Source organism: Vidua macroura, chromosome 28, assembly GCF_024509145.1.
Source record: "Vidua macroura isolate BioBank_ID:100142 chromosome 28, ASM2450914v1, whole genome shotgun sequence".
NCBI lineage: Eukaryota > Metazoa > Chordata > Aves > Passeriformes > Viduidae > Vidua > Vidua macroura.
In genome coordinates this window covers 3,919,564-3,943,731 of record NC_071598.1, presented here as the reverse complement: position 1 = coordinate 3,943,731, position 24,168 = coordinate 3,919,564, and the positions used below count along the sequence as shown (strand labels likewise).

Below are 24,168 nucleotides of genomic sequence, written 5' to 3'. Positions count from 1 at the left end.
CCGCTCCGGCCGTGTTTGTGTGAGGGAGCCGGGGAGGGGGGGGCGGTGCTTTGGCGGCTCCGGGAGGGCTCCGGGGGCTTCGCTCGTGACGCGGCCCGGCCCTGCTCAGGGCTGAGAGGGGAGCCCCCCCCGCGGACACCCAGCCCCGCCGGTGCCACTCAGCCGTGTGTACAGACATAACCCAGCGCTGCCCCGTAGGATGAGTGAGAAGGGCAGCGGTCGTGAGGTAACACGGACCCCGCCGCCCCTGGGCCGGTCTGGGGGCTGGGGCGGACCCTGAGAGACCGAAGGGTCTGTCAGTGGTAACGGCAGGTGGCAAAAAAAAAAACCCAAAAATTCACGGCACTGTTGGGGGGAAGAGGGCCCCTTTTCCCAGCAAACATGTCACAGTGAATAAAAACTCAGCTCCTCATGACGGGCCCCGTTCAGTGCCAAATGGAAACTGACTCTGGGGCGGGCTGAGTTTGTAAATGGAACCGGGGATTCGCGAGCGAGGGTCGGTGACAGGGCAGCGGACTGGAGCCAGTGGGCCCCGCACTGCACAGCCATGCCCGAGCCCGGGCCCCTCAGCCCGGCTGCCCGGCACGGCCGCTGTCCCCACGGCCATGGGGTGTCCTGCCTGCCGGGCCTCAGTTTCCTTCCAACGGCCCCGCGCTGTCCCCGCTCCTGCCGCACTGCCGGGGGGCTCGGGGCGGCCCCCGCCCCGCGCCCACCCTGCTCCGGGCCGGCGGAGGGCGGCAGCTGTTCCCGGTCCCCCCGGCTGTCCCGGCTCGCTGCCAGTTTCCCTGCGGTGGGCAGGGGCGAGGTGCCCCGTGCGGCCCGCGCCCCACGCTGCAGCTGCCGGGGGCTCAAGGCAGCCCCCAGTCGCTCTCCTTGTCCCGGCTGCACCGTGGCCGAGGCACGGGCTGGGAGGAGCAGGAGGGCGAGGAGGAGGAGGAGGATGACGAAGGCACCTGTCACTGTCCTCCCCGGGGTGCCTGCCCTGCCCCGTCAGTTTCTCCCCAGCACCGGGCAGGGGGGCGCGGCGCACCCCCCGGCCCTCGCCGCAGCTGCTCCCGGCACCCCGGGAGTGCCGCACCTGCCCCGGGCAGCAACAGCCGCGGGCTGGGCCCCCCCGGGCTCCATCCAGGGGCCCCTCCAGCTGTCCCCAGCTCCCCCGACCCCCGGGGCCAGCCGGGGGGGGGGGCCGGAGCAGCTGCGGGGTGGGATGGGGCCGGGGATGGGGCCGGAGGAGCCGCTCTTCCAGCCCCGGGATATGTGGGCCGGGGGCTCGGGACGGGGAGGAGCCGCGGGGCCGCTCGAGGGGTCGCAGCAGGCCCCGGTGGCGGTAGCAGTGATGGCGGTGACGGCGGCGGCGGCTCATGCGCAGGCGGGTCCCCGCGTGTCCTCAGATGAGCCCGAGCCCGCAGGGAGCCGCAGCGCGGAGGGCGGGGGCTGCGGCAGCGCCGGTGGGGACACGACACGGGCACCGCGGGGACGCGGCACACCGCCCCGGGCACAGTATCGTGCCTGTGCGCACCCCGGTGTGCACACCGGCCCGTGGGCACAGCCGTGTGATGGCACACGCACCTGACACGCACCACGCAGTCGTGTGCGGGATGCACAACGCTTTCACATCTGTGCACACACACCTGTGCACGCACCTGCCCGAGCCACGGCACACGCACCACACACGGGCCACGCCAAACCCTCCCGGCCTCACACCTGCATGAGCAGGCAGCCATGCGATGGCACATGGCATGCCTTACACACACTTTACACACTCACAGCCACAGCAGGCAGCCATGTGATGGCACAAATGCCGTATACTCACTTTACACACACCTCACACACCCCCACACACACATTATACTGTGCATGCACCAGCCTGAGCTGTGACACAACATGCCTATGCCAAGCCAAACCTCCTCCCTCCCCACCGTGCTGGTACCTCACACCCCCAGCTCCCCTGAGTCAGGCGATCCCCTCAGGACAAGGTGGGGGACCTCCATTCCCTGTTTGTGCCTTCAGGACATCCTGCATGTCCCTGTAATGCCGCAGGGTGACCACCCCACCACTCACCCCACCAGCTCCACCCTCCAGGGCCCCCCACGGCACCCCCAAGGAGCAAGTCAGGCCCAGGCTGGTTTTCATTCACTTTTCCGCATACTTTATTTGTTACAAACATACAATTCTTTAAATATAGACTGTAAAACTCCATTTGCAAAAATCTGCTACGTCAGGAGTGCTCGGAGCAGGAGGAGTTCGTCGCGTCGGCCTCGTCTGCGCTAGTGGTAACACCCAGGACCTGCCTCCGGCCCCTGGAGCCGCCCCGCCGGCCGCAGGGAAGGGACACGGGGGCCCCGGCCCCCCTGGCCGCCTAAAGTGCAGGTTTGCTTTAGTTTTTGTTTTTCTTTCATTAAAAAAATAACAGGAATAAAACTTTTTTTTTTTTTCTCTTTTCAGCAAAGGGACGTCATGGCGAGCGCTTGGGGAGGGAGGTGGCGCTCCCAGGATTTGCTGCTCCGATGCCGATGAGGATCCAGTGCTCGGAGGAGGATCCAACATTCACAGGATCCAGTTCTTAGAGGATCCAATTCTCCGAGGAGGATCTGCTGCTTGGAGAAGAACCCAGCTCGAAGAGGAGGCTTTAGTGTTTGAAGGATCCAACTCTCAGAGGACCCAGCTCTCAGAGGATCCATCTTGGAGGAGGATGTGGCTCCTGGAGGAGGATCTAGCACTGGGATCTGGTGCCCAGAGGATCCAGCTCTTGGAGGATCCAGTTCTTGAAGGATCCAGCTCTCAAAGGAGGATTGGGCACTCAGAGGATCCAGCTTTCGGAGGATACAATTCTTGGAGGACCCAGCTGTCAACGAATCCAACTCTGGTAGCGCCTGGCTCTTGGAGGAGGATCCAGTGCTCTCCCCACCGATGCTGTCTCAGCGCCCTGGCTGGGCTGCCCCGTGTGCTGGAGCCGCTCTCAGCCCCCTGGGGACTCCAGGCCGTGCTGTGCGCCGTGCCGTGCTCCTCCCCGGCCGTCCCGCCCAGATCTGGCTTCTCCCGCCAACGCCCAACCCCGTCTCCGCGTGGCTTGGCCCCGGTGCCGCTGGCTCTACCGGCTCTGCGAGGATGAGGAGGGCGAGGAGGGCGATGGTCTCGCCCTGCAGGAACATCTGGGAACATCCACGGAGCCAGCTGGGATTTCCCACTGGGAATACCTGCTGAGCTCTGTGGTGCACCACCCTGCATACCCCCAGTGCTCCCTCAGCTGCTTCTTTTAAAATATCTTCCATTTTTTTTGTGATTTTTTTCAACTTTTTGATTTTTTTACGGGAGGCCAGTGAGGGGATGGGTTGGTTTAGTCACCAACATGAGGAGCCATCACTGGCACGGCCCATCCCTCACTGCCCCCAAATCGCCTGGAAACAAGGCAGGAGAATCCGAATTTTCTTCTGTATTTTTTAGGGCAAAAAGAATTGAAGCTGTTTGAACTTGCCCTGGAAGCACCACCCGCTCCAGACCCAGCCATTTGGGGTATTTTCCAGTGGGTTTTGGGGCATTGTACAAGACTTCCAATATTCTGTCTGTACAGCCATCATTGGGTTCTCCATCAGCCCCTCTGGGGCAGCAAAGCTGGAAGTACCAGAAATTTGGGATATTTTTCCCCCTATTTGTGGTTTAAAAATAAAAAAAAAAAAAAAAAAAAAAAAAGCAATTTGCCCATTTTCTACAGAATTCAACCCAAAACCCAACCAAATCTGAGCTATGTACACACAGCATGTCTATACACACAGAGATGGGAAGGGAGGTCAGGGGAGATGCCGGCGTCGTCCTGCTTTCCTGGGAAACACCCAACGCCTCCTGGGGGGCTCCAAGAGAAAAAAAACCCCAAAACTGCCCCCCAAGATCCCCTCTCCCATGGCAGCCCCCATGGCCGCTCCCCTCGCTCCAGCTGGCACCTCAAATCCCCTTTCTTCCCGTATTTTATCTCATTTTGGCTGTTTTTTCCGCTGTCTTCCCCTGACGTGCTCTGCTCTTCCCACCCAAATGGAGCTGTGGGAGGTTGTGTCCATGGATCCAGCGCTTCTCTGGCCAGGAAATGCTCCTTGAGCCAACGCCGGGAGCTGCTTTTTTGGGTTTATTACTGGATTTTGGTGGTTTTGCCTTTTTTTTTTTTTTTCCTCTTCCTTGTATTTCTAGCCAGCTCCCCAGAGCTGGGCCGGGCTTGCAGCGATTCCGCCGCTCTCCCAGAGTAGGAATAAGGCTAAATCACCGCAATTCAGCAAAAAAAAAGAAACCCAAAGGAATATATATATATTTTTATATATATATATATATATATATATATATATATATCTCATCCTCTTCAAAAATAAAAGGAGAGGTCCCGCGGCTGGACGCCGGTGAGTCCCGCGGAGCTGGGAGCATTTTTTCCCCCCAAATCCGTCGTCGCCATCGTGGTTTATGGTTTTTCTCCGTGGCAAAGAACACAGGACCAGGAGGATGGGTGGATACAGCAGGAATTCACCGGAAAGAGCTGCCTGAGGGTACAAAATACAGTACGGACACATCGGCCATCGAGTAAGGACTATTGCTCCCGAGTGAGTGAGTGAGGGATCCGGGTCCTTTGCGACGGAGAAGGCTTAAAAATGGGATAAACTGAAGAAATTCACTTTAAAAATCCCTTTAAAAAGAGCGACGGCAGCGGGAGCAGCGGGATGGGGCCGGGGGCCGGCCGGATGGACGGATGGACAGCGGCGTGGGGGGTGCCCCAGGGGTCTGCGGCTGTTCCTCACTTCCCAATAAATATGGAGAGAGGGAGATGCCGGATCCGTGGTAATAAATTAAGGAGGCAGCTGATTGGGCTCCCAAAAATGGATTAAAAGGAAAAAAAAAAAAAGAAAAATCCTAGAAGTGGTGAAACCGTTGGAGAAGAGGCAAAACTTTGGAATGAGAGCGATGGAGTTCAGAGTTATGGGAAAAAGGGGTGAAAAACCGGAATTCTGTACAGGGCAGGACTGAGCTGAGGGAGTGAAAAGAATTGAAAAAAAAAAAAGACTATTTGAGAGTGGAAAAATGTGTTTAATAGGAGGTGGCTGGAGGGACCAGGCGGCGCCAGGGCCAGGCCCAGGGGGCAAAAAAAGACAAAAGGAGGCAAAAAATAATAAACCTCCAAAATCCACCCTCAAGGTGCCGGGGCCGGGCGTGGCCACGGATTTGGGGCCGGAAAATCCAATTTGGGTGAAGCCAAGGGGCGGATTCCGGCGGGTCCTGGTGAAACAGGGCCGGAGGCGCCTTATTTGGAGAGAAGGGGAAGATGGTTCGCCCCGTCGAGTTTTTCCTTGTGCTTTGTGCCGGCGCCTCCCCCTTCCCGGCGGGAAACAGGGAGGGGGGGGGAAAACGGTCAGAAATCGGCAAAACCGAGGAAATTCTCCCTAATTGTCAGGGAGCCGCCAGCTCAGGGCGGGTTCCAGTTCGGGCGCCCGGAGTTTGCATCCCGAAAAAAAAACCCAAACCAAAAAAAAAAAACCAACCAAAACCAACAACCCAAAAAAAAAAAAAAAAACCAAAAAAAAAAAAACCAGTGGAAAGAGGAGAAAAGGAAAAAAAAAAAAAGGAAAATGAAGGGAAAATCACAAGCCGAGGGAACGGCCGTTGGTCCAAGGTGCCTCCGCTGCCCCCCCCCACCCTCCCCCCGCGCTGCCGCTGCCGCTCGGCTCCGGGGCCCTCGCGTGCTGGTTTTGATGGGGGGCACCGGGAGGGCAGCGAGTCCTGGGGTCCGGGGGTCCCATGGTGGGAGCCGGGGAGGGAGCAGGAGGGCCACGGGCAGCAGCACGGTCGGGCCGGTTTCTCTCTCTCCGGTGGCGGCAGGAGGGGGGGCTCGGGAGCTCGGGGACCCCCGTGCCCCACCGCTGCTGAGGGGGGGGGGGGGCTCGGGGACCCCTTCATCCCATTACTGGGAGCGGGGACCCGGGGTGGTTTGGGGACCCCTTCACCCCGTCGCTGGGAGGGGGTAGGGGGGCTCAGGGACCCCTTGGCCCCATCGCTGTTGGGGGGGGGGGGCTCGGGGACCCCTCTGCCCGGTCACGGGGAGGGGGGGATCGGGGACCCGTTCGCCCCGGGGCTCGGGGGGGTGGTGGGGGGGCCGGCGTCGGGGTCGAGGGCTGGGGGGATCGGCTCAGTCGTCGTCCACGTCGTCGCCGTCGGAGTCGTCACCGGCGCCGCTGCCGCTGCCGGGTCCCGGCGGGCCGGCTCGCCGGTCGTAGAGCTTGTCCCGCTGGCGCTCCTGGATGTCGCGCATCTCCTCGGCGTAGCGGCAGAAGGCGCCGCCGAACTTGGCCCAGGCCTTGTAGGGGACGGTGATGGCGTTGCGGTAGGACGGCTTCACCTCGCTGACCCGCAGGAACACCCCGTACTTGTTGCAGCCCACGTCGAAGAAGAAGCGCTTGGAGTCCACGGTGATGGACGTGCCCTCGGGCAGCTCCCCGTAGAGCCCCCCGCCGCCCGGGCCGCCGCCGCCGGGGCCGCCCAGCTCGTCCTCCTCGCCGCCGTAGTCGTCGATGAGCTTGGCCAGGGCGTCGCGGAACTCGATGAGGCCCTGGGCGGGCAGCGCGATGGTCTGGCCGCTCTGCAGCCCGGGGGGGCCTCCCGCGAACCCCCCCGGGCCGCCGGGGCCGCGGTTCACGGTCTGGCGGATGCGCAGGAAGCGCCCGCGCTGGTTCTCCTTCAGGTCCAGGTAGTACTTGCGGTTCTCCCGCACCAGGAACTCGCTCTTGAGGGCGCGGCGGGGCCCGGCGCCGTCCTCGCCCGGCGGCCCCGCGGCCTGGGCCAGTTGCTCGGGGCTGGACGGGCCCAGCTGCGCGTAGTGCTCGATGAAGTCGCCCAGGTAGTCGCGGAACTCGGCGGCCACGGCCATGGAGAGCGTGAGGCGGCTCTTGGAGCCGCCCGCGCCCACCTCGGCGATCTTGAGGAAGCGGCCCTTGGCGTTCTGCTTCACGTCCAGGTAGAAGCGCTTGTTCTGGATGTCCAGCCGCTTGGACGCCAGCTCCTGCGTCTCCTGCTCGGGGCCGGCCGCGACGCCGCCGCCGGGCCCGACGGCCGGGCCGGCCCCCCCCGCCCCGCCGCGGGCGGTCCCGAACCCGCCGCCGCCGCCGCGCTCGCTGCCGCTGTCCCCGTCCGCCATCTTGTCCGCCCGCCCCGCGCGCCGCCCGCTTCCGGCCCCGCTGCGACACCGCTGACGTCACCGCCGCACCGCCGCCGTCACGTGCGCCGGGGGCTCCGCCTGCCGCGTCCCCGCGCGCCCCCGGCGAAGCCCCGCCCCCCATCAGGCCCCGCCCCGCAGCCCCCTCCCCACCAATTCCATCGTTCCGCGTCCCGCCCCCCAGCTGTCAGTCATCATCGCCACGCTTCCCATCGGTCGCTGGGGCCGGGCCCCGCCCCGCAGCCCCAGCCGCTCTATTGGGCGCAGAGTCCGGCTGTCAGTCACTGCCACGGCTGGCTCCTATTGGTCAATGCGGCCTAGGGCCCCGCCTCTGGCTGTCAGTCACGGGCACTGACAGCGCCTATTGGTCCCTGAAGCCACGCCCCCAGCCCCTCCCTTCATTGAGCGCAGATTCCCGCCCTTCCCTGCTGTCAGTCACAGTCTCCCGCAGCCCCCATTGGTCCGTGAGGTCCAAAGCCCCACCCCCAGCTGCCTCTCACCATTAGCACTACCCTCATTGGCCAGTTCGGCTCAGGGCTCCGCCCCTTCAGCCAGGGATGCATGATGTCATGGCCAGGCAGCGTGACATCATCGATGACATCACAGCTGCTCGGCAGCACTGGGGCCACTTTGGACGGGCAACCTCAGACCCCGGCCCCGAGCTGGGCCTGGAGGGCAGAACCCGCCCGGCCCCGGGCTGGGAGGACCTGCCCGAGGGGAGTCCAGGCCGTGGCCATCCCGAGGGACACCCTGGGGACGCAGGGTCCCTGGGGATCTCCTGAGAGCCCTCAGGCACCTCCTGAGGCCACTTGGGATCTCCTGGGACCAACCAGCCCCCTCAGTGCCCAGGGGCTCATTTTGGGGCAGGGGACACCCAAAGGGGACAAAGCAGCAACGGGCCCCACTGGGCCATCCCCCCCAGTCCCAGGGTAGAGGGACAGTGAGACGGGGTCCCCCCACCCCAAATCCCCCCCAGACTCCCACGTCCCGTCCCTGCTCACGGTGACACCGCCACGGCCCAACCCCCCAGCACAGACAGAGACAGGCTCTCCACACAACCTCTTTATCTGGGGGTCTCAGGGGCATCCAGGGGACCCCAGGGAAGTGAGGGAGGGGACCCCCGGCCCGTCAGTGGGGCAGCGCATGGGTGATCAGTTTGGGGCCGGGGTCCTTCAGTGGGGCAGCTCATGGGGGATCAGTTTGTAGTGGGTGCCGCAGGAGGGGCAGCGCTGGGCCTCGCCCTTGTGCAGCCAGAACCAAACCACGTAGCTGTTGTCCTCCTCACCTGGGGACACAGGAACAGCGTGGGACAGTGGACAGGGACAGAGAGACAGGGGACAGCGGGGAACAGAGGAACAGTGTGGGATGGGGGACAGGGACAGAGGGACAGTGTGGGACAGAGAACAGGGACAGAGGGACACGCATGGGGAAGAGGAACAGGGGACAGGGTGGAACAGGGGACAAGCACAGAAGGGGATAGACAAACATACGAGGGACAGGAATGGACACACGGACACCCTGGACAGGCACGGGTGGGAATATGGACACACGGACAGGAAAAGGGACAGACACATGCAGGCGCAGGGACGGACAGACAGACAGGACATACACATGGACATGGGGACAGACACACGAACATGAGGATGGACACATGGACACGGGGCAAATGGATGGACACACAGACACGGACATGGGGACGGACACATGGACACAGACACAGGAGAGATGGACACCAGGATGGACGAACACACGGACACAGGGACAGACGGCCATAGGGATAGACCTATGGACAGGACAGATATACGGACATGGGGATGGAACCATAGACGGGACAGACACACGGACATGGGGATGGACAGATGGACACGCGGCCAGGGCCGGGGGCACTCACAGACACAGCCCACGATGCGCCTGTTGGTGATGGAGGGCACGAGGTTCGGGTCCTCCTTGGTGCCCGCGTAGCGCTTGGGCCGGAACATGCTGTAGGGGTCCTGCGGGCCGGGGCGCCCCGGGCTCTGAGCACGCCGGAGCCACCCCGAACCCCAAACCAACCACCCCCCCCGCCCGGCGCCCCCAGCCCCACCCCGAGACCCCTTGTGCCCGACACTACCCCAGCTCTGGGACCCCAGACCCGCCCAAGAACTCCCCAGCCCTGCAAAGACACCAAACCTGGAACGTCCCCTCCCCATGACCCCGCCACCACCCGAGCACTCCCCAAACCCCCCGGGACCCCCAGATCTCCTCCCCCCTGACACCACCCCCACCAAGGGCACCCTGAAATAACTCGAGCCCCCCCTCAGCCCCCTCGGAACACCGCGCGGCCCCCCCGAACACCCATCCGCCAATTTCTGCCTCTCCAAGGCCAGCCGAACCCCGAAACCGCCCCGGTATCCCCTGAGGCACCCCCACCCTCCGGCCAACCCCCCCCCGGGCTCCCCTGGCACTTACCAGACCCTTGTTCATGGCCTCCATCACCTTCCGCTCCAGCCCGGTCGCCTGCTCCTCATCGCTGGCCAGGTTCCCTGCGGGGCGCGGTCACACCGGGGGCGCAGACACCCCGCCCCGCTCCCCCCCGCGCCCGCCCGTTCCTCCCCCGCTCTCCCCCTGCTCCCCCGTCCCCGCTCACCGGGCACACCGAGGTGGCGGGCGGGCGCGGCGCGGGCCGACGCCGCGGGCAGGAGCCGCAGGGCCGCGCTCACCCGCAGTAACCTTGAGGCCATGGCGGCGAGACTGGCGGCACTTCCGGCGCGAGCGGAAGCGGAAGTGACGCTCCGCGGGGCGATGGGGACTCCAGATGGAGCGGCGCGCCGCCACCGGAGCCCCGCCCACAACAACGGAGCCCCGCCCCATGAGTATGACCCCGCCCCGTTGTGTGGCCCCGCCCCGTTGTGGCCCCGCCCCCAGTGCGGGCCCGGTGGTCACGGGTGGGGGGGGGCTGAGATTTTGGATGGGAGACGGGACCGTGGGGACAGGGACAGCCCTGGGAACAGGGACACTCTGGGGACAGGGAGACTGGGGGACAGGGACAGTCCTGGGGGGACAGGGACACTCTGGGGGACAGGGACAGTCTAGGGGGACAGGGACAGTCTGGGGGACAGGGACAGTCCTGGGGGGACAGGGACACTCTGGGGGACAGGGATAGTCCTAGTGGGACAGGGACAGTCTGGGGGACAGGGATAGTCCTGGGGGGACAGGGACAGTCTGGGGGACAGGGATAGTCCTGGGGGGAAGAGGGGAGCCCTGGGGACAGTGGGGCACTCCTGGGGGACAAGGACAATGTCCCGGGGGGCGTGGGGATGGGACAGCTCGGGACTGGGGGTTGCCCCGGACAGCTCCGGGGTAGCGGGGACAGCCCCCCCCCCCCCCCGCCTTCCGTGCCTCAGTTTCCCCTCCCCTCGCTGCTTACTCATCCCCATCGATCCCATCGATCCCACCGGAGGCGGAGTGGGGGGGGGACACAAAACAACCTTTTCCCCCCCTAGTTTTGAGGCCCACTCTCGTTCGCCCCTCCCGGCTGCGACCCCAGCGCCCGGGGGTGCTGCGGGGGGCGGGGGAAGCGCCCCTGCACACCCCCCGCCCCCAAAATAAAAAACCCAAAACCCCAAACTTTCTTTGAGAAAGTGCAAATAAACCACGGGGTGGGGGGGGCGGGGGTGGGCGCGTGCCAAGGGAGGAGGAGGAGGAGGAGGAGGAGGAGGAGGGCAGGACAGGACAGCCGGGCACGGGCAGCACCCGCCCCGCGCTCCCGCAGCACCGGCAGAGCCCCGCAGGCTCCGGGGGGGGACCCCCGACCCCCCCAAAAAGGGGCCATGGGCATCCAGGGCATGGAGCTGTGCGCCGTGGCCGTGGTCATCCTCCTCTTCATCGCCGTCCTCAAGCAGTTCGGCATCCTGGAGCCCATCTCTGTGGAAGGTAACCCCCCCTCCCCCCCCGCCTCAATTAATGCTAGTTAGTGAATTAATTGAGTCCGCGCCCCCATCCCGGCCGTCCCCAGCGCTCTGTGACCGCCCAGCCTCCCGCTGGTCCCTGGAGCAGAGCCGGGGCTGGCACCGGGAGGGTCTGGGGGGAAGACTGAGGATTTGGGGGGCGTGGGAAGGGCCCCCAGCCCCCCCAACAGCGCCTTGGCCCAACCATACCCCGGCCTGTGGGGACCCCCACCCCAGAGACCTCCCCAAAACACCTGGGAATGGGCACCTCCACCCCAGAGCCCGCCCCTGTGCCCCGTTATCCCCCAGGAGCAGGTAACGGGGACCCCCAGTGACCCCCAAACCGTCCCAGGGTGGGTCGGGAGGGCTCTGAGCTGGCACTGACCCCCAACAAGCCCCCCGAGGTGGGGGTCACGACTCCACAGTGACCCCCAAACCCCCCGAGATGGGACACCAGGGACCCCCAGTGCCCCCCCAGGTCCCCCGAGGCTCTCCACACCCCGAGCTGGGGTTCACCCCCTCCGACAGCGCCTGGGAACGTTCCGGGCTCCCATCCCAAAACTGCTGACACCCCCTGCGCTGAGCGGCTCCACAGGGGCTTCCCGGGCTGAAATTATTAATGAAGCATCATTTATTAATTACCTTCCGCCGGGCCGGGCGGGAGCGGCAGCGGCCAAGAGGCGGCTCGGGAACGTTCGGTGCCTTGGGAGTGCGGGAAATCCCTCGGGATGCAACACCCGCGGCGTTTGGGGTCCCCGGGGGGCTCCGGGGGCTGCCGGGCCGCAGGTTTGGGGTGGAGGGGGTGGGTTTGGGGTGGAAGGGTGTTTCTAGGGGGGGTCTTTGCCCGGGGATGGGTTTGGGGTGGAGGGGTGTCTCTAAGGGGGTCTTTGGCCGGGGTCTCCCCCTGCAGACAGCGGCGATGCCGACGTGGAGCTCCCGACCACCCGGCACCAGCCCGAGGGGCTGGAGCAGCTCCTGGCTCGCACCAAGTTCACCAAGACCGAGCTTCAGTCCCTCTACCGTGGCTTCAAGAATGTGAGTCCGGGGATTCGGGGCCCGGACCCCCCAAATCTGCGGCTCCCCGTGTTCCTCGGGGTCACTGGCGCTCCTCTTCCCAGGAATGTCCCAGCGGCCTCGTGGATGAGGAAACCTTCACACTCATCTACTCGCGGTTCTTCCCTCAAGGCGGTGAGTCGGGGGTCCCCAAACCCCCCAGGGGGGTCTGGGGGGGCCCCCCGGGGAAACGGCCGGCCTCAGTCCGGGGGTCACCGTCCCGGCCCCGCAGATGCCAGCTCCTACGCCCACTTCTTGTTCAACGCCTTCGACGCCGACCGCAACGGGGCTCTCTGCTTCCAGGTGGGAATTCCTGGTAGGAATGGCCGTGCCAGCACCGTGATTCATCACATCCTCCCCCTCCTCCTCCTCTCCCCTCCCAGGCTGTGGCCAAACTCTCCCCGGCGGGTGCGGGGTAAAAATACCGGGATCAATAGGGGATGAAATCCCTCGGGCGGCCTGGGATCGATGTGGCAGCGGGAGGGAAGGGGGGAGGGCGGGCCGGGGGTGAGGGTCCCTCCCACGGCCCCTCCGCCAGGATTTCGCCGTGGGGCTCTCGGTGCTGCTGCGGGGGACGGAGCAGCAGAAGCTGAAGTGGACGTTTGACCTCTACGACGTGAACAAGGACGGCTACATCACCAAGGAGGTGACAGTGGGGGACACTGGGGGCTGGTGGGGTGGGGACAGCCAGACGGGGACCTGCCAGCGCCCTGTGTCCCCCAGGACATGCTGGAGATCATGAAGTCCATCTATGCCATGATGGGCCGCTGCACCGAGCCCGCCCTGGGGGCCAGCGTGCCGGCACAGCACGTGGAGCTCTTCTTCCAGGTGAGACTGTCCCCGGGGCCACCTCCCAGGGCCACCCTGCGGCCAGGAGCGGCCCCGCTGAGCCCTTGCCGCTCCCTTTCAGAAGATGGACAGGAACAGGGATGGCGTGGTGACCTTCGAGGAGTTCCTGGCCACGTGCCAGGAGGTGAGGGGCTCTGGGGGCTTCATCCTCCTCCTCCTCCTCCTCCTCCTCCTCCTCCATGTTCTGTCCCGAAATGACATGCTGGGGGCATCAGGAGAGAGGGGAACAAAAGGGGTCACGGTGGGAGGGACGGGAGTGGGACAGGAGAGGAGGGGCAGGAGGAGAGGCACAAGAGCTGGGGCTGGGAGAAGGATTTGGGGCAGGCAGGAGGGCTGTGATGGGAAGTGTGGGATGCCGGGGACAGATGAGGGGACAGGAGGGAGATGGCAAAAGGGTGACAAGAGGAGGGGGCTGAGGAGGGAGACGCGGGGTCTCTGGTCTCTCCTCCCCAGGACAAGGACATCATGAGCTCCATGCAGATCTTCCACAACGTGCTCTAGACCCTGCCCCCCCCCGGAGTTTTTCTACTGTTTCAGACAAACAAGAAGTTCAAAGGCAGGAGAAATCCAGAGTGTGGCTCCCAGAGATGGGACAGGACAAGGACAAGGACAAGGACAAGGACAAGGACAAGGACAAGGACAAGGACCCCCAGGCACGGTGCTGCCACCTGCCACAGACCCATTTTGGGGGCTGAGCCTCCCCTCGACACCGACCCCCCCTTGGCGGTGCAGGGACCTGACACAGCACAAACCCCGGGGTGGGGACCCCCGGGACATGGGGACCCTCAGAGATGGGACCCCCCGGGCGTGGGGGTCTCCGTATGGCAGCCACGAAACTGAGCCCCCAAAGAGCACCCGAAAGCACAGCCCCTCCTCCCCCGGCAGCGCGGGGAGGGGGGATTTTATAAATAAACCGAATGGTGACGATTTAGGGGTGAAACGGAGTCAAGAGGGATGTGCACTGTCCCGCTCCTTGTCCCGCTCCCTGTCCCTGCCCATGGCCCAGTCCCGTTCCCATTCCCAGTTCCTGTCCCGCTCCCAGTCCTGTTCCCCGTGCCTCCTCCAGTCCCTGTCCTTGTCCAGTCCGAACTCCCGTGCCTCTCCCAGACCCATTCCCGGTCCCGTTCCCATTCCAGGTCTCGTTCCCGTTCCCGTTTCCGATTCCATTCCCAGTCCCGTTCCCTCGCTCGGTCCCGGTCCCGGTCCCGGTCCCGTTCCCGTTCCCATTCCCAGTCCCGGTCCCGGTCCCGGTCCCGTTCCCTCGCTCGCTCCCGGTCCCGGTCCCGTTCCCGTTCCCATTCCCAGTCCCGGTCCCGTTCCCTCGCTCGCTCCCGATCCCGGCGCGGGTGTCGGTCTCGGTCCCGCGGCCCCGCCCCTCAATCCTCTCAGCTCATTGGCTCTCATTGAAAATTTGGCCCCGCCCCCTACTCCATCCCATTGGGCGGCCCGAAGGGGGCGGGGTCTCGGCGCGGCGACCTTCAGGCAAGCGGGGGCGGCACGTGACGTGACACGTGACGGGGCGATACCGGGGCCGCAGCGCCCCCTAGCGGAGCGGGGGAGCAGCCGTGTGTGAGACCCCCGGGGTGGAGGGGGCCGGGGGCGGGGGAAAGGACCGGGAACGGGGGAATGACCTGGACTGGGGGGGATCCGGGACTGGGGGGGATCCCCGGGACTGGGGGGAATGACCGGGATCGGGGGGGGTCCGGGACTGGGGGGGATCCCCGGGAACGGAGGAATGGCCGGGATAGGGGGGGTATCCCCTGGCTCGGGGGCATTCCTGGGATCGGGGCTGTGCGGATCTCGGGGCTGGGGGGAGTCCCTTGGGATCGGACTGAGTGGGCGAGAAACGGGAGGGGGGGATCCCCCGGGCCTGGGTTTGTGCGGGACCAGGGGGATCCCTGGGACCGGGCTGAGCGGAATCGGGGTTGGGGGAACGTCCGGGGACAGGGAGCGCATCCCCGGGACTGCCGGGATTCTGGGGATCGAGCACCGGGGTTGTGTGGGATGGCCGCGGCGGGATCCCCCCAGTGCCGGGATTCATCCCGAGCTCCGGTGCCGCAGGGGATGCGCGGGGCGCTGCGGCTGGTGCGGTTCCGGGGGGCCGCGGGCGGGGGTCCCCGGCTCGGGCTGGAGGAGGCGCCCGGGGGGGACCTGGTGGATCTGAGCGCGGCAGAGCCGGAGCTGCCGCGATCCATGCGGGAATTCCTGGAGATCGGCCCCCGCGGGCTGGAGCTCGCCCAGAGGTGGGTGAGGCCAAGGGTGACCCCAGAGGTGGGCGATCCCCAAAGGGGGTGACCTTTGGTGACCCCCAAAGGTGGGTGCTGCAAAAGCTGGCTGCCCCCCAGGGGTGGGGGAGCCACCAAAAGGAGAGGGAACCCCAAAATGGGGGGGGGTATCCTCATGGATCCCCGCAGGAGTGGCTACCCAAATCCGCATGCTGCTTTGGATGACCCCAAAGTGGGTTACCACCAAAAGCTGCCCCCCCCCAAAAAGGTGGGAATTCCAAATCATGGGTGATCCCCCATGACGCGTGACCCCCAAGAGTGGCTGACCCCAACGAGTGGGTCCCCTCAGCTGTGGACACCCCTAAAAGGAGAGTCCCTAAAACACAGCTGATCCTTCCGGATGACCCCCCCAGGAGCGTTGCCCCTGAGAAAGGGGTGCCCCAGAGCGCGGGTAATGCCGAGGGTGGCTCTGTCCCTACAGAACGCTGCAGTCGGGGCAGCACCGGGTGCCTCGGGCAGCCACGCAGCTGCTGGCACCCGTGGGGGACCCCGAGAAGGTGATCTGCGTGGGGCTCAACTACCACGACCACTGCCAGGAGCAGGCCGTGAAGGTCCCCAAGGAGCCCCTCATCTTCAGCAAGTTCCCCAGCGCCATCACCGGGCCCTTCGATGACATCGTGCACCCGCAGGACACCAGCGTGGGTAGCCCGGTCCCGCCCGCAGGAACAGCCGCAGGGGACTGCGCTCCCAGCCCTTCTGTCCCCGCAGGAGCTGGACTGGGAGGTGGAGCTGGCCGCCGTCATCGGGAAGAGGGGACGGCACATCGAGGTACGCCCTGCCCTGCCCCGGCCCGGGGGGTCGGTGGCAGTGTCCCCCTGCGAGCTGTCCCCAGTCCCCGCTGTCCCCAGGAGGCGGCGGCGCTGCAGCACGTGCTGGGCTTCACGGTGGCCAACGACGTGAGCGCCCGGGACTGGCAGATGCGACGCAACGGGCGGCAGTGGCTGCTGGGCAAAACCTTCGACACCTTCTGTCCCCTGGGGCCGGCTATCGTCACCAGGGAGGCAGTGGCAGGTGGGACAGGCATGGGACAAGAGCGGGACAGTGTCCCACTGATGGGATGGCGACTCTTTCTCAGCTGCCACTAGTGCCATCACAGCCCCACGTTCCCTCGTGTTTTTCCCCACGGTGGCACTGTCCCCATGTCACCTCCTGCAGATGTACACAACCTGTGGATCCGCTGCAGCGTTAACGGGCAGCGCATGCAGGACAGCAACACCCGCCACCTCATCTTTGGGGTGCCCGCCCTCGTTGCCTGGGTGTCCCGGTAGGAAGGGGGGGCCTGGGGACCCCCAAAGCCCAGGGGGCCATGGCTGACACCTCCTGTGCCCCCAGGTTTGTGACACTGGCCCCTGGGGATGTCCTGCTGACAGGGACCCCTGCGGGAGTGGGGGTCTTTCGGAAACCGCCCGTTTTCCTTAAGGTGAGGGGAAATGGGGGCTCAGGGGGGGCACGGTGAACCCCACGGGGGACGGGTGCCACCATGTCCCCCCCTTGCAGCGCGGTGACGAGGTGCAGTGTGAGATTGAGGAGCTGGGCACCATCTGCAACCGGGTGATCTGACAGAGGGGAGGCGCCCCAGGCCCCACCACTCCCTCGGGGTCAATAAATCCATGAGCCACTGGGTCACTGTGCCCCATTTATGGGTCTGGGGGCTACAGCTGGGTGAACTGGTGGATAAAGGCTGCCAGCTTCTCCCGGTTGGAAGCAGACTGGAACGCCTGGGAGAGCTGCAGGGCGGGTCCTGTGGGGGTCTGCAGCTCCTCCAGCACCTGGGGGGGCACAGGGAGGTCAGGAGGGGAAAGAGGGGGCAGCAAAATGTTGGGGGGCTGGGGAGCTGCGCTTACCCCCATGTCCTTGAAACTCTGCATGGAGCTCAGGGCCAGGCTCCTGTCAGGATACCCTGTGGGGAGAGAGATCCCCAGGGAACCCCCAAATGCCACTTCTCAAGAACCCTCAGCCTGGCTCAGGGGGGTCACTAAAAGCAAGACCTCCTCCCCCCTTGACTCACCGTCCTCATCCTTGGCCAGGAATTCCAGCAGTGCCTCCACGTAGTCTTCCTCTGCAGTGGGGAGGGGTGTCAGATCCCACCTCCTGGGGGCTGCAGCCCTGCCTCAGTGACCTCAGGGAGTCCCAGGGGGTTCCCCACTCTGGGGGGTCCTACCAGGCTGGGGCCAGGGGGGTCGCTGCAGGAACTCCACAGCCCGGCTGTAGGTCTGCAGGACGGGGCTCAAGAGGCGGCAGAGGAAGAGGAGGAAGCCAGGGAAGCCCTGGGGCTCGCGCAGCTGTGGGGGGTACACGGCCAGATGTGGGGGGAAACCACCCTCCCCCCAGCCCGGGGGGCAGTGGGGGAACCCCCCAGTACCTTGTAGCACTGCTTGGGCACCCCCTGCTCGCTGTCACTGTCGCTGTCATCAGTGAAGAACCCCAAGGAATGTCCCTGCCAGAAGCGCCGGGGGGCCACGTCGCAGCCCCTGCGCTCACTCTCTGCCTAGGGGGACAACGGGCTGTCACCTCACCTCAGAGCCACCCTGTCCCTGTGGCCCAGGAGAGGACTTGGGGTATCACCCACCTCCTCCTCCTCCAGCAGCCCCCCAAGGATGAGCTTGTCCAGGATGTCCAGGCTGTGGCAGTCAGGAGGCTGGCAGGGCTGGGGACACAGGAAAGGGGTGACAGGCCAGCCCTGTGTCCCCAGCTGGAGCCCCAGCAGGGCTGGAGATGACAGGCCACCCCCATGTCCCCACCTGGAGCCCCAGCAGGGTCGGGGGCAGCAGCTGCAGTAGCTCCAGGATCTTGTGGAGCAGCTCATCCCGGCTCAGCACAATCCTGGTGAGGCTGGAGGGCGGCCCCAGGATTGGCAGCGCCTCCAGCAGCAGGGCACGGATGGCAGAGGCTGATGGGACAGGAGTGTCACCAGTCCTTGAGTCACCAGATAGCCCAGCACCCCCCACTCCCCCAGTGTCCCTGACCTCTGGCATCCCCAGTTCCCCCATCCCCATTCCCCAGTGTCAGTAATGCCCTGCATCCCCAATTTCCCCAGTGCCACTGAGTCCCCCAGTATCACCAATCTCCCTGGCATCACCGACCCCTGGTGTCCCAAATTCCGATATCATCGACTCCCATGATACCAACAACACCCCTGGTGTTCTCCAAACTGCAGCCATCACCCCTTCCCAGTGTCACCCGCTCCCCCACTGCCTCTAAGCCCTGGTGTCACCAATTCCCACGGCATCCCTGCTCCCTGGTGCCGCCCTGTCCTCACTCCCAGCGTCCCCACTCACCGCCCACGGCCTCCCCGGCCAGGTGGTGCCGGATCCCTGCCGCCAACTGCCCCAGCCGTGCCCGGGCAGAGGCCTCGGGGGGCCCCAGAGCCCTGGGGGGCCGCAGGGGGGGCTGCAGCAGCCGCAGGCTGTGCCCCACCAGCGCCCGCAGCTGCCCCGAGAAGCCCACGGCCCGGCCCCGCAGCAGGAGCTGCTCCAGCAGCTCCGAGAAATCCCACATCAGCTGGGGCAGCAGCACGACCTGGGGGAGCAGAGGGGGATTCTGAGGGGGATTCCCACTGGGAATGCTGCTCTGAGGAGGGGTGATTCCCACTGGGAATGCTGCTCTGAGGGGAGAAGGGGTGATTCCTGCTGGGAATGCTGCTCTGAGGAAAGGAGGGGGATTCCCTCTGGGAATGCTGCTCTGAGGGAAGGGAGGGATGGAACCCTTCTCCCACCTCCTGGTGCCTGTGGAGCAGCAGCGCCGCGGTGATTCCCACAGCCGTGATGGCGGAGCAGGCACTGGAATCTGCAGTGGGGGAGAGGCACTCATTTTCCGGGGGGCATTAACCCCCACCCTATTCCCGAGCAGGGAATACCATCCCAAGGGATGCAGGGACCCCCTGACCCCCTCACCGCTCAGTGCGTGTAGCCCCAGCGCCGTCACCAGAATCTCCTCTTCAGTCCCCAAATTGGGACTCGAAGTCCCCACGTTCCCCACATCCAGCAGGCTGGGAAGTCAGGATGAGAGGGGTGAGAAGTCAGGATGAGAAGGGGAGCAGAGTTCCAAGGGGAACACTGCCTGGGGCTCAGCTCCTCACCTCCTGCCCAGGATGGTGGGAAGCAGCAGCTGCTCTGGGTGATTCGCTGCGAGGACTGGCCCCACGAGGTTGTTGTCCACAAATTCCTGGGAATGAGGATGAAGGAGCCGGTGGGTGCTCACAGCCTTCAGCATCAGGAGCTCACTCCATCCCTGGATCCCCAGGGCTGGGAGGAGCACAGATTTCCCCAGCATGGATTCTAGATCCCCCCAGGCAGCTCAAACCCCACCAACATCCCAGGAATAATCTCCCAGTGCCGGGATGGATCTGGGGGATCCGCAGCTGCCGTACCCGTAGGGAGAAGGGCTGAGAGAAATCCACCTGGGCACAGCCACGGTGCCGGCAGCGCAGGGCCTGGAAAGCTGCCTGGAGACACGAGCCAATCCCGAGGGGCTGAGGGTGCTGCCAGGAGGTGGCATTGAGGGATTAATGGCAGATTTGGGGGATGTCACTCCCCAGGGATGCTCCCAGAGATCTGCGGCGACACCTCTCCCCAGGGGTCTTCCCACAGATTGAGGGGAACAGTGCTTCCTGGAGGTTTTGGGGAACACTGATCCCCAGGGACAGTGCCAGCGATTTGGGGGACCACTGCTGACCCCCCCAACCCCCTCTCACCGCTCCATCCTGCTCCACTCTGCCAGGAGCCACGTCATAGGCGATTCCCACTGGGACCAACAGGACGTCGGGCACAGCTCCGTCCCGCAGTGCCCGGAGCAGGCGGAGCAGCCAGCGCCGAGCGGGGTCCGCCAGCCGCAGGGAAGCCAAGGGTTCCTCCAGGAACAGGACGAGGGGCTGGCGACTCCGCAGCACCTCCTGCACGTACTGGGGAGAGACTGGGAGTACTGGGAGCTGCCAGCACTGCCCCAAACGTTCTGGAGGGATTTTTCAGCCCAAGTTGCACCTACCGCATCCAGCACAGCCCCCGGGAGCCCCTCATCCGGGTCACTCCATGTTGGCGCCATTCCTGAAGGCAGGAAAATCCCTCCCAGGCGTTGGAGCAGGGATCTGGCGAGGGAAGGACACTGTGGGCAACCCCTGCATCCCCTGGATCTTCCGGGAGCATCCCACGGCGCTGCCTTACCGCAGGCGAGGGCTCGTCTTGGCGCCCACGGTCACCCTGGGCAGCCCGATGCCCTGGGACAGGAGGATGAAGGACAGCAGTGGCCCATCCACCTGGGACTGGTGGCTGCACAGGAACACCATCGGCACCTCGGGCTGCAAGCAAGGGATCCTGGGCTGAATTCCTGACGTTCTAGGGGCGGGGAGCGCCCGGCCGGGCTCCCTACCGTCCTGGCAGCTCGCAGCACCATCTCCAGCTGCCCCCGGTGCAGCTGCACGCCCAGGAACAGACGGGTCAGGAGCTTGGGGAGCAGCCAGTGGCACAGCCTGCGGGAAACTGGGAATGAGCCTTCCCCAAACCCTCCCGGCTTCAGTTTCCCCTACCCATCCCTGCTCAAAATTCCCACTTTTATCACACGTGAAGGGTCACGTGTGATGAGACATCCTCCTTTTCCACTGGCAACCAGAGCTGCCATCGGGAATCCTGCATTCCCTCCATCTTCCTGTCCCACTCTGGGATCCCCAAATGCTGTTATTGCATGGGGAATTTCTTATTCCCAGGGGAATACCTTCCCTTTAACGGCTCAAAAGTACTCTTTATTCCCACTGGATCAGACAAGCAATGAAGCCCCAGATTCCCAGTTGTCAGTGATGGGATGGGAAAGGGAAAAGGAAATGGAAAATTTTCTCTGCTTCCCTCCCTCCTGCAGGGTTTGGATTTTCCCACTCCAGCTCCTCAGAAGGAATTGGGGAAATGGCCCCAGGAGCTACAGAGGACCCCGAAGGGAGCCAGCCAAAGGATCCCAAAATATCTCCCGAAATATGCTAGCACATTCCCCGAAAGGATCCCAGGAAACCACCCAATGGATCCACGTGCGTCCCCTCAAAATCCCAAAAAGGATCTGTATCCATCCCCCAGAATATTTCCCTGGAAGATCCACGACCTCAGCAGCAGAGGGGAGAGCGGGGCCTGGATTTCCCCCAGGATCTGGCAGATCTCCTCCTTCCAGCGCCGCTGGGATCCCTCATCCCCTCCAGAGCCCGGTTCCTGGCCGGAGGCAGCATCCTGCACCCTGGGGAGAGCAGGGCAGGGGGGAGCACCCAGCATCCACGTGTTGGGATGCAGAGAACCTTGCGGGCTTCCAGGATCCCACCGACCAAAAGGACCTCCCAGAACTGGGAGCCAGCCCCTCCTGTGGGAGGGTGATCCTGGGATGGCCCCAGTTGCTCCCACCCACCTCGTGCTGCTGCAGATCCGCACCAGGAGCTCCCCGGGGCTCTCTGCTGGAATTTTCCATTCCCAGGCTGCGAGGAATCCACAGACCCTCCGGACCAGCCAGCCCCGGAACCTGGAGGGGACACACAGTGACCTCCTGGCTGGGGAGGCTTTTCCACCAGGATCACAGCCTCCCCAGCCTGCCTCTCTGCCAGATTCAGGACTTTTCTCCCCATTTCACAACTGGAAATGTTGAGGCACCAGTGAATTGATGCTTCAGGCTGCCCAGCAGGAAGGAAAACTCGCATTCAAACCTGGGATTCCCAAATCACAGAAATTTCCCAATCTATCCCCTATTGCTCCCTAAAGGGGAGTGGAACTAAAGTGATCTGGCACCCCAAAAATGAAAATATCTGGAAATGGCTGTGTGGCAGCTCCTGCCCAGAGGAAAGGGGGGATAACCATAATTTTGCCTTTCCTGGTATTTTTCCTTCTAGGGGGAAGTGGCTGTTTTCCCTTTTCCCTGTGAGCCAGAGAGAACAACAACCCTCCACCTCCCTGTTCTTCCCACCAAGATTCCAGATAAAGGCATGACCCCAAATCCCCAATCCCACGATTGGACCCTCAGAGACGCCACTTCCAGCCTCCCAAAATGGATTAATGAGCTCGGATTGCAGTAACGAGGAAGTGGGGAGGATGGAGAGGGGTTCCCACAGACATTTTGGTGAAATGTCGGGGGAGGGAAGTGGTTTGGCAGGTCTTTTGTGTACAGAGCTCATCCTTCCTCACCGTGTGTCCGCCTCCGTCATGCGGCTGGCGTCGCGGAACCCAAGCGCGGCGAGGTCCTCGGGATAGAACCCATCCTGGCAGGAAAAACGGGATCAAGCCCTGCCAGCGCGGACCCCCGGCGTCCCAGGACCCCAGACTCTCCTACCCAGCTCCTGGGGGTGCAGGTCTGGCAGCAGCGTCCCGAAACCGGCCGGTGGTATTTGCCCAGGAAGGGGATGAAAGCTTCCAGCTTCGGGCCCGAGTGGCTGATCCACGTTTGAATCTGGGGAGGGGAAAGAAAAACGGAAAGGGGCATCTGGGAATGCCAAATGTGGGTGGATACACTCCAAAACGCGCTTGTGGTGTGCGGGGTTTCAGTAACAACAAGGAATAAAGGAATTTTAGCTGGGACAAGCTGGTGGCACATCGTGGTGACTGTGTGGACCTGGATCAACCTGGATGCAGGGGAATTAACCTGGTTCTGGGGGATCAGCACCCTGGCACTCAGTTTTCCCTCCCTCAGAGACACAGATCCAGTGCGATTAACCCACTTCCAGTGGGATCAGCTGGGAAATATGGGGCTGAGGTGACTCAGTGGGATCTGAGGAGACCCCAGACCCTTCATTAGCCCTTTCCATCCCCACCTCCAGAGTCAGTGGGGACCCTGGAACACTGGGATTCCAAACTGGGCCCCAAACTGGGATCCCCCTTCCCTTTCTGAGGAGTGGGGCTAAAAAATTTTATTTCTTAAAAAAAAGAAGGGAAGAAAAAAAGCAAATTTGGTTTAAAATGTAGCTGGGGGAGAGGCAAAGAAGGGGGAAAATGAAGAAACCCCAGTATGATTTGGAGGGGATTCACGAGGGGCAGGCTGGTGGCACAGAGTGTCCCTGTGGTGTCACATACCCTGGGGGATGGCATGGCTGGGGAGACACCCCCAAACTGGAGAGAAGAGGCGCTGGCACTTGAGGGTCCTGGGGAAAATCCTTAAGACACAAACAAATTCCTATGGAATTGGGGGTGGTTGAGGGGCTTACACACCCCACACTGACCCCTCACACCCGACATCCTTTACAGGGTTTGGGGGGGTTACACAGCCCACACTGACCCCTCACACCCCACATCCCCTACGGGATTTGGGGGGGTTACACAGCCCACACTGACCCCTCACACCCCACATCCTTTACAGGGTTTGGGGGGGTTACACACCCCACATACCTTACAGGATTTGAAGGGTTACATACCCCACACTGACCCCCCCACACCCCCTACGGAATTTGGGGGGTTACACACCCCACACTGACCCCCCCACACCCCACATCCCCTACAGGGTTTGGGGTGTTACACACCCCACACTGACCCCTCACACCCCACACCCCTTACAGGGAATTTGGGGGGTTACACACCCCACACTGACCCCCCAGACCCCACATTCTCTACAGGACTGGAGGAGTTGCCCCTGCACACCCACACGGCCCGCCAGGCCCAGCTGTGGGGCAGCACCCCCGCACAGCCCCCACGGCCCCCGGGACCCTCGGGCTCACCCCGGCCCGGCCCCACGCCCCGCTCGGCCCGGGGGGCTCGGCCCCACCGCCCTGCGGCCCTCGGGGGGTCACGGCCCCCGAGCCCGGCCCCGCTCACCGCAGGCCCCGCGCTCCGGCCCGGCCCCGCTCCGCCCCCGGGCAGGCGGCCGGAACCGGGCCCAGCCCCGGCGGAACCGGCCCGGGACAGCCCCCGGCGGGTCGTCGTCACCCCGG

At 64.1% G+C, this 24,168-nt stretch overlaps 6 protein-coding genes across 6 annotated transcripts; 3 read left to right on the top strand and 3 right to left on the bottom strand.

The window, feature by feature from the left end:
- Nucleotides 1-43: 43 nt before the first annotated feature.
- LOC128820050 (uncharacterized) lies at nucleotides 44-3,112 on the top strand. The gene is made up of 3 exons (XM_054000538.1): nucleotides 44-226; nucleotides 2,186-2,370; nucleotides 2,446-3,112. The coding sequence occupies exons 1-3, from the start codon at nucleotides 200-202 to the stop codon at nucleotides 3,110-3,112; spliced, it is 879 nt and encodes a 292-aa protein (XP_053856513.1). The 5' UTR covers nucleotides 44-199.
- Nucleotides 2,124-7,162, bottom strand: PURB (purine rich element binding protein B). Its single transcript, XM_054000534.1, has one exon. It carries the CDS (start codon nucleotides 7,160-7,162, stop codon nucleotides 6,158-6,160), a length of 1,005 nt encoding a protein of 334 aa, XP_053856509.1. The 3' UTR covers nucleotides 2,124-6,157.
- Nucleotides 7,163-8,227: 1,065 nt separating this feature from the next.
- LOC128820055 (cytochrome c oxidase subunit 5B, mitochondrial) lies at nucleotides 8,228-9,949 on the bottom strand. Its single transcript, XM_054000545.1, has 4 exons — nucleotides 9,807-9,949; nucleotides 9,629-9,702; nucleotides 9,072-9,171; nucleotides 8,228-8,465 (listed from the first exon to the last, which is right to left on the bottom strand). Exons 1-4 carry the CDS (start codon nucleotides 9,898-9,900, stop codon nucleotides 8,353-8,355), a joined length of 381 nt encoding a protein of 126 aa, XP_053856520.1. The 5' UTR covers nucleotides 9,901-9,949; the 3' UTR covers nucleotides 8,228-8,352.
- A 649-nt stretch (nucleotides 9,950-10,598) lies between these two features.
- KCNIP3 (potassium voltage-gated channel interacting protein 3) lies at nucleotides 10,599-14,150 on the top strand. The gene is made up of 8 exons (XM_054000539.1): nucleotides 10,599-11,092; nucleotides 12,017-12,141; nucleotides 12,225-12,294; nucleotides 12,392-12,462; nucleotides 12,698-12,805; nucleotides 12,883-12,987; nucleotides 13,070-13,132; nucleotides 13,462-14,150. The coding sequence occupies exons 1-8, from the start codon at nucleotides 10,990-10,992 to the stop codon at nucleotides 13,507-13,509; spliced, it is 693 nt and encodes a 230-aa protein (XP_053856514.1). The 5' UTR covers nucleotides 10,599-10,989; the 3' UTR covers nucleotides 13,510-14,150.
- A 713-nt stretch (nucleotides 14,151-14,863) lies between these two features.
- On the top strand, nucleotides 14,864-16,916 carry LOC128820048 (fumarylacetoacetate hydrolase domain-containing protein 2-like). Its single transcript, XM_054000535.1, has 7 exons — nucleotides 14,864-15,251; nucleotides 15,715-15,931; nucleotides 16,002-16,061; nucleotides 16,142-16,304; nucleotides 16,449-16,557; nucleotides 16,626-16,713; nucleotides 16,791-16,916. The coding sequence occupies exons 1-7, from the start codon at nucleotides 15,013-15,015 to the stop codon at nucleotides 16,851-16,853; spliced, it is 939 nt and encodes a 312-aa protein (XP_053856510.1). The 5' UTR covers nucleotides 14,864-15,012; the 3' UTR covers nucleotides 16,854-16,916.
- GPAT2 (glycerol-3-phosphate acyltransferase 2, mitochondrial) lies at nucleotides 16,917-24,026 on the bottom strand. Its single transcript, XM_054000502.1, has 22 exons — nucleotides 23,956-24,026; nucleotides 23,318-23,397; nucleotides 22,581-22,697; nucleotides 22,436-22,509; nucleotides 21,669-21,779; nucleotides 21,375-21,503; nucleotides 20,658-20,757; nucleotides 20,453-20,586; nucleotides 20,277-20,376; nucleotides 19,987-20,193; nucleotides 19,663-19,773; nucleotides 19,372-19,457; nucleotides 19,187-19,281; nucleotides 19,009-19,079; nucleotides 18,572-18,812; nucleotides 18,035-18,183; nucleotides 17,863-17,940; nucleotides 17,656-17,781; nucleotides 17,455-17,575; nucleotides 17,302-17,352; nucleotides 17,138-17,193; nucleotides 16,917-17,062 (listed from the first exon to the last, which is right to left on the bottom strand). Exons 2-22 carry the CDS (start codon nucleotides 23,330-23,332, stop codon nucleotides 16,946-16,948), a joined length of 2,289 nt encoding a protein of 762 aa, XP_053856477.1. The 5' UTR covers nucleotides 23,333-23,397; nucleotides 23,956-24,026; the 3' UTR covers nucleotides 16,917-16,945.
- Nucleotides 24,027-24,168: the final 142 nt, after the last annotated feature.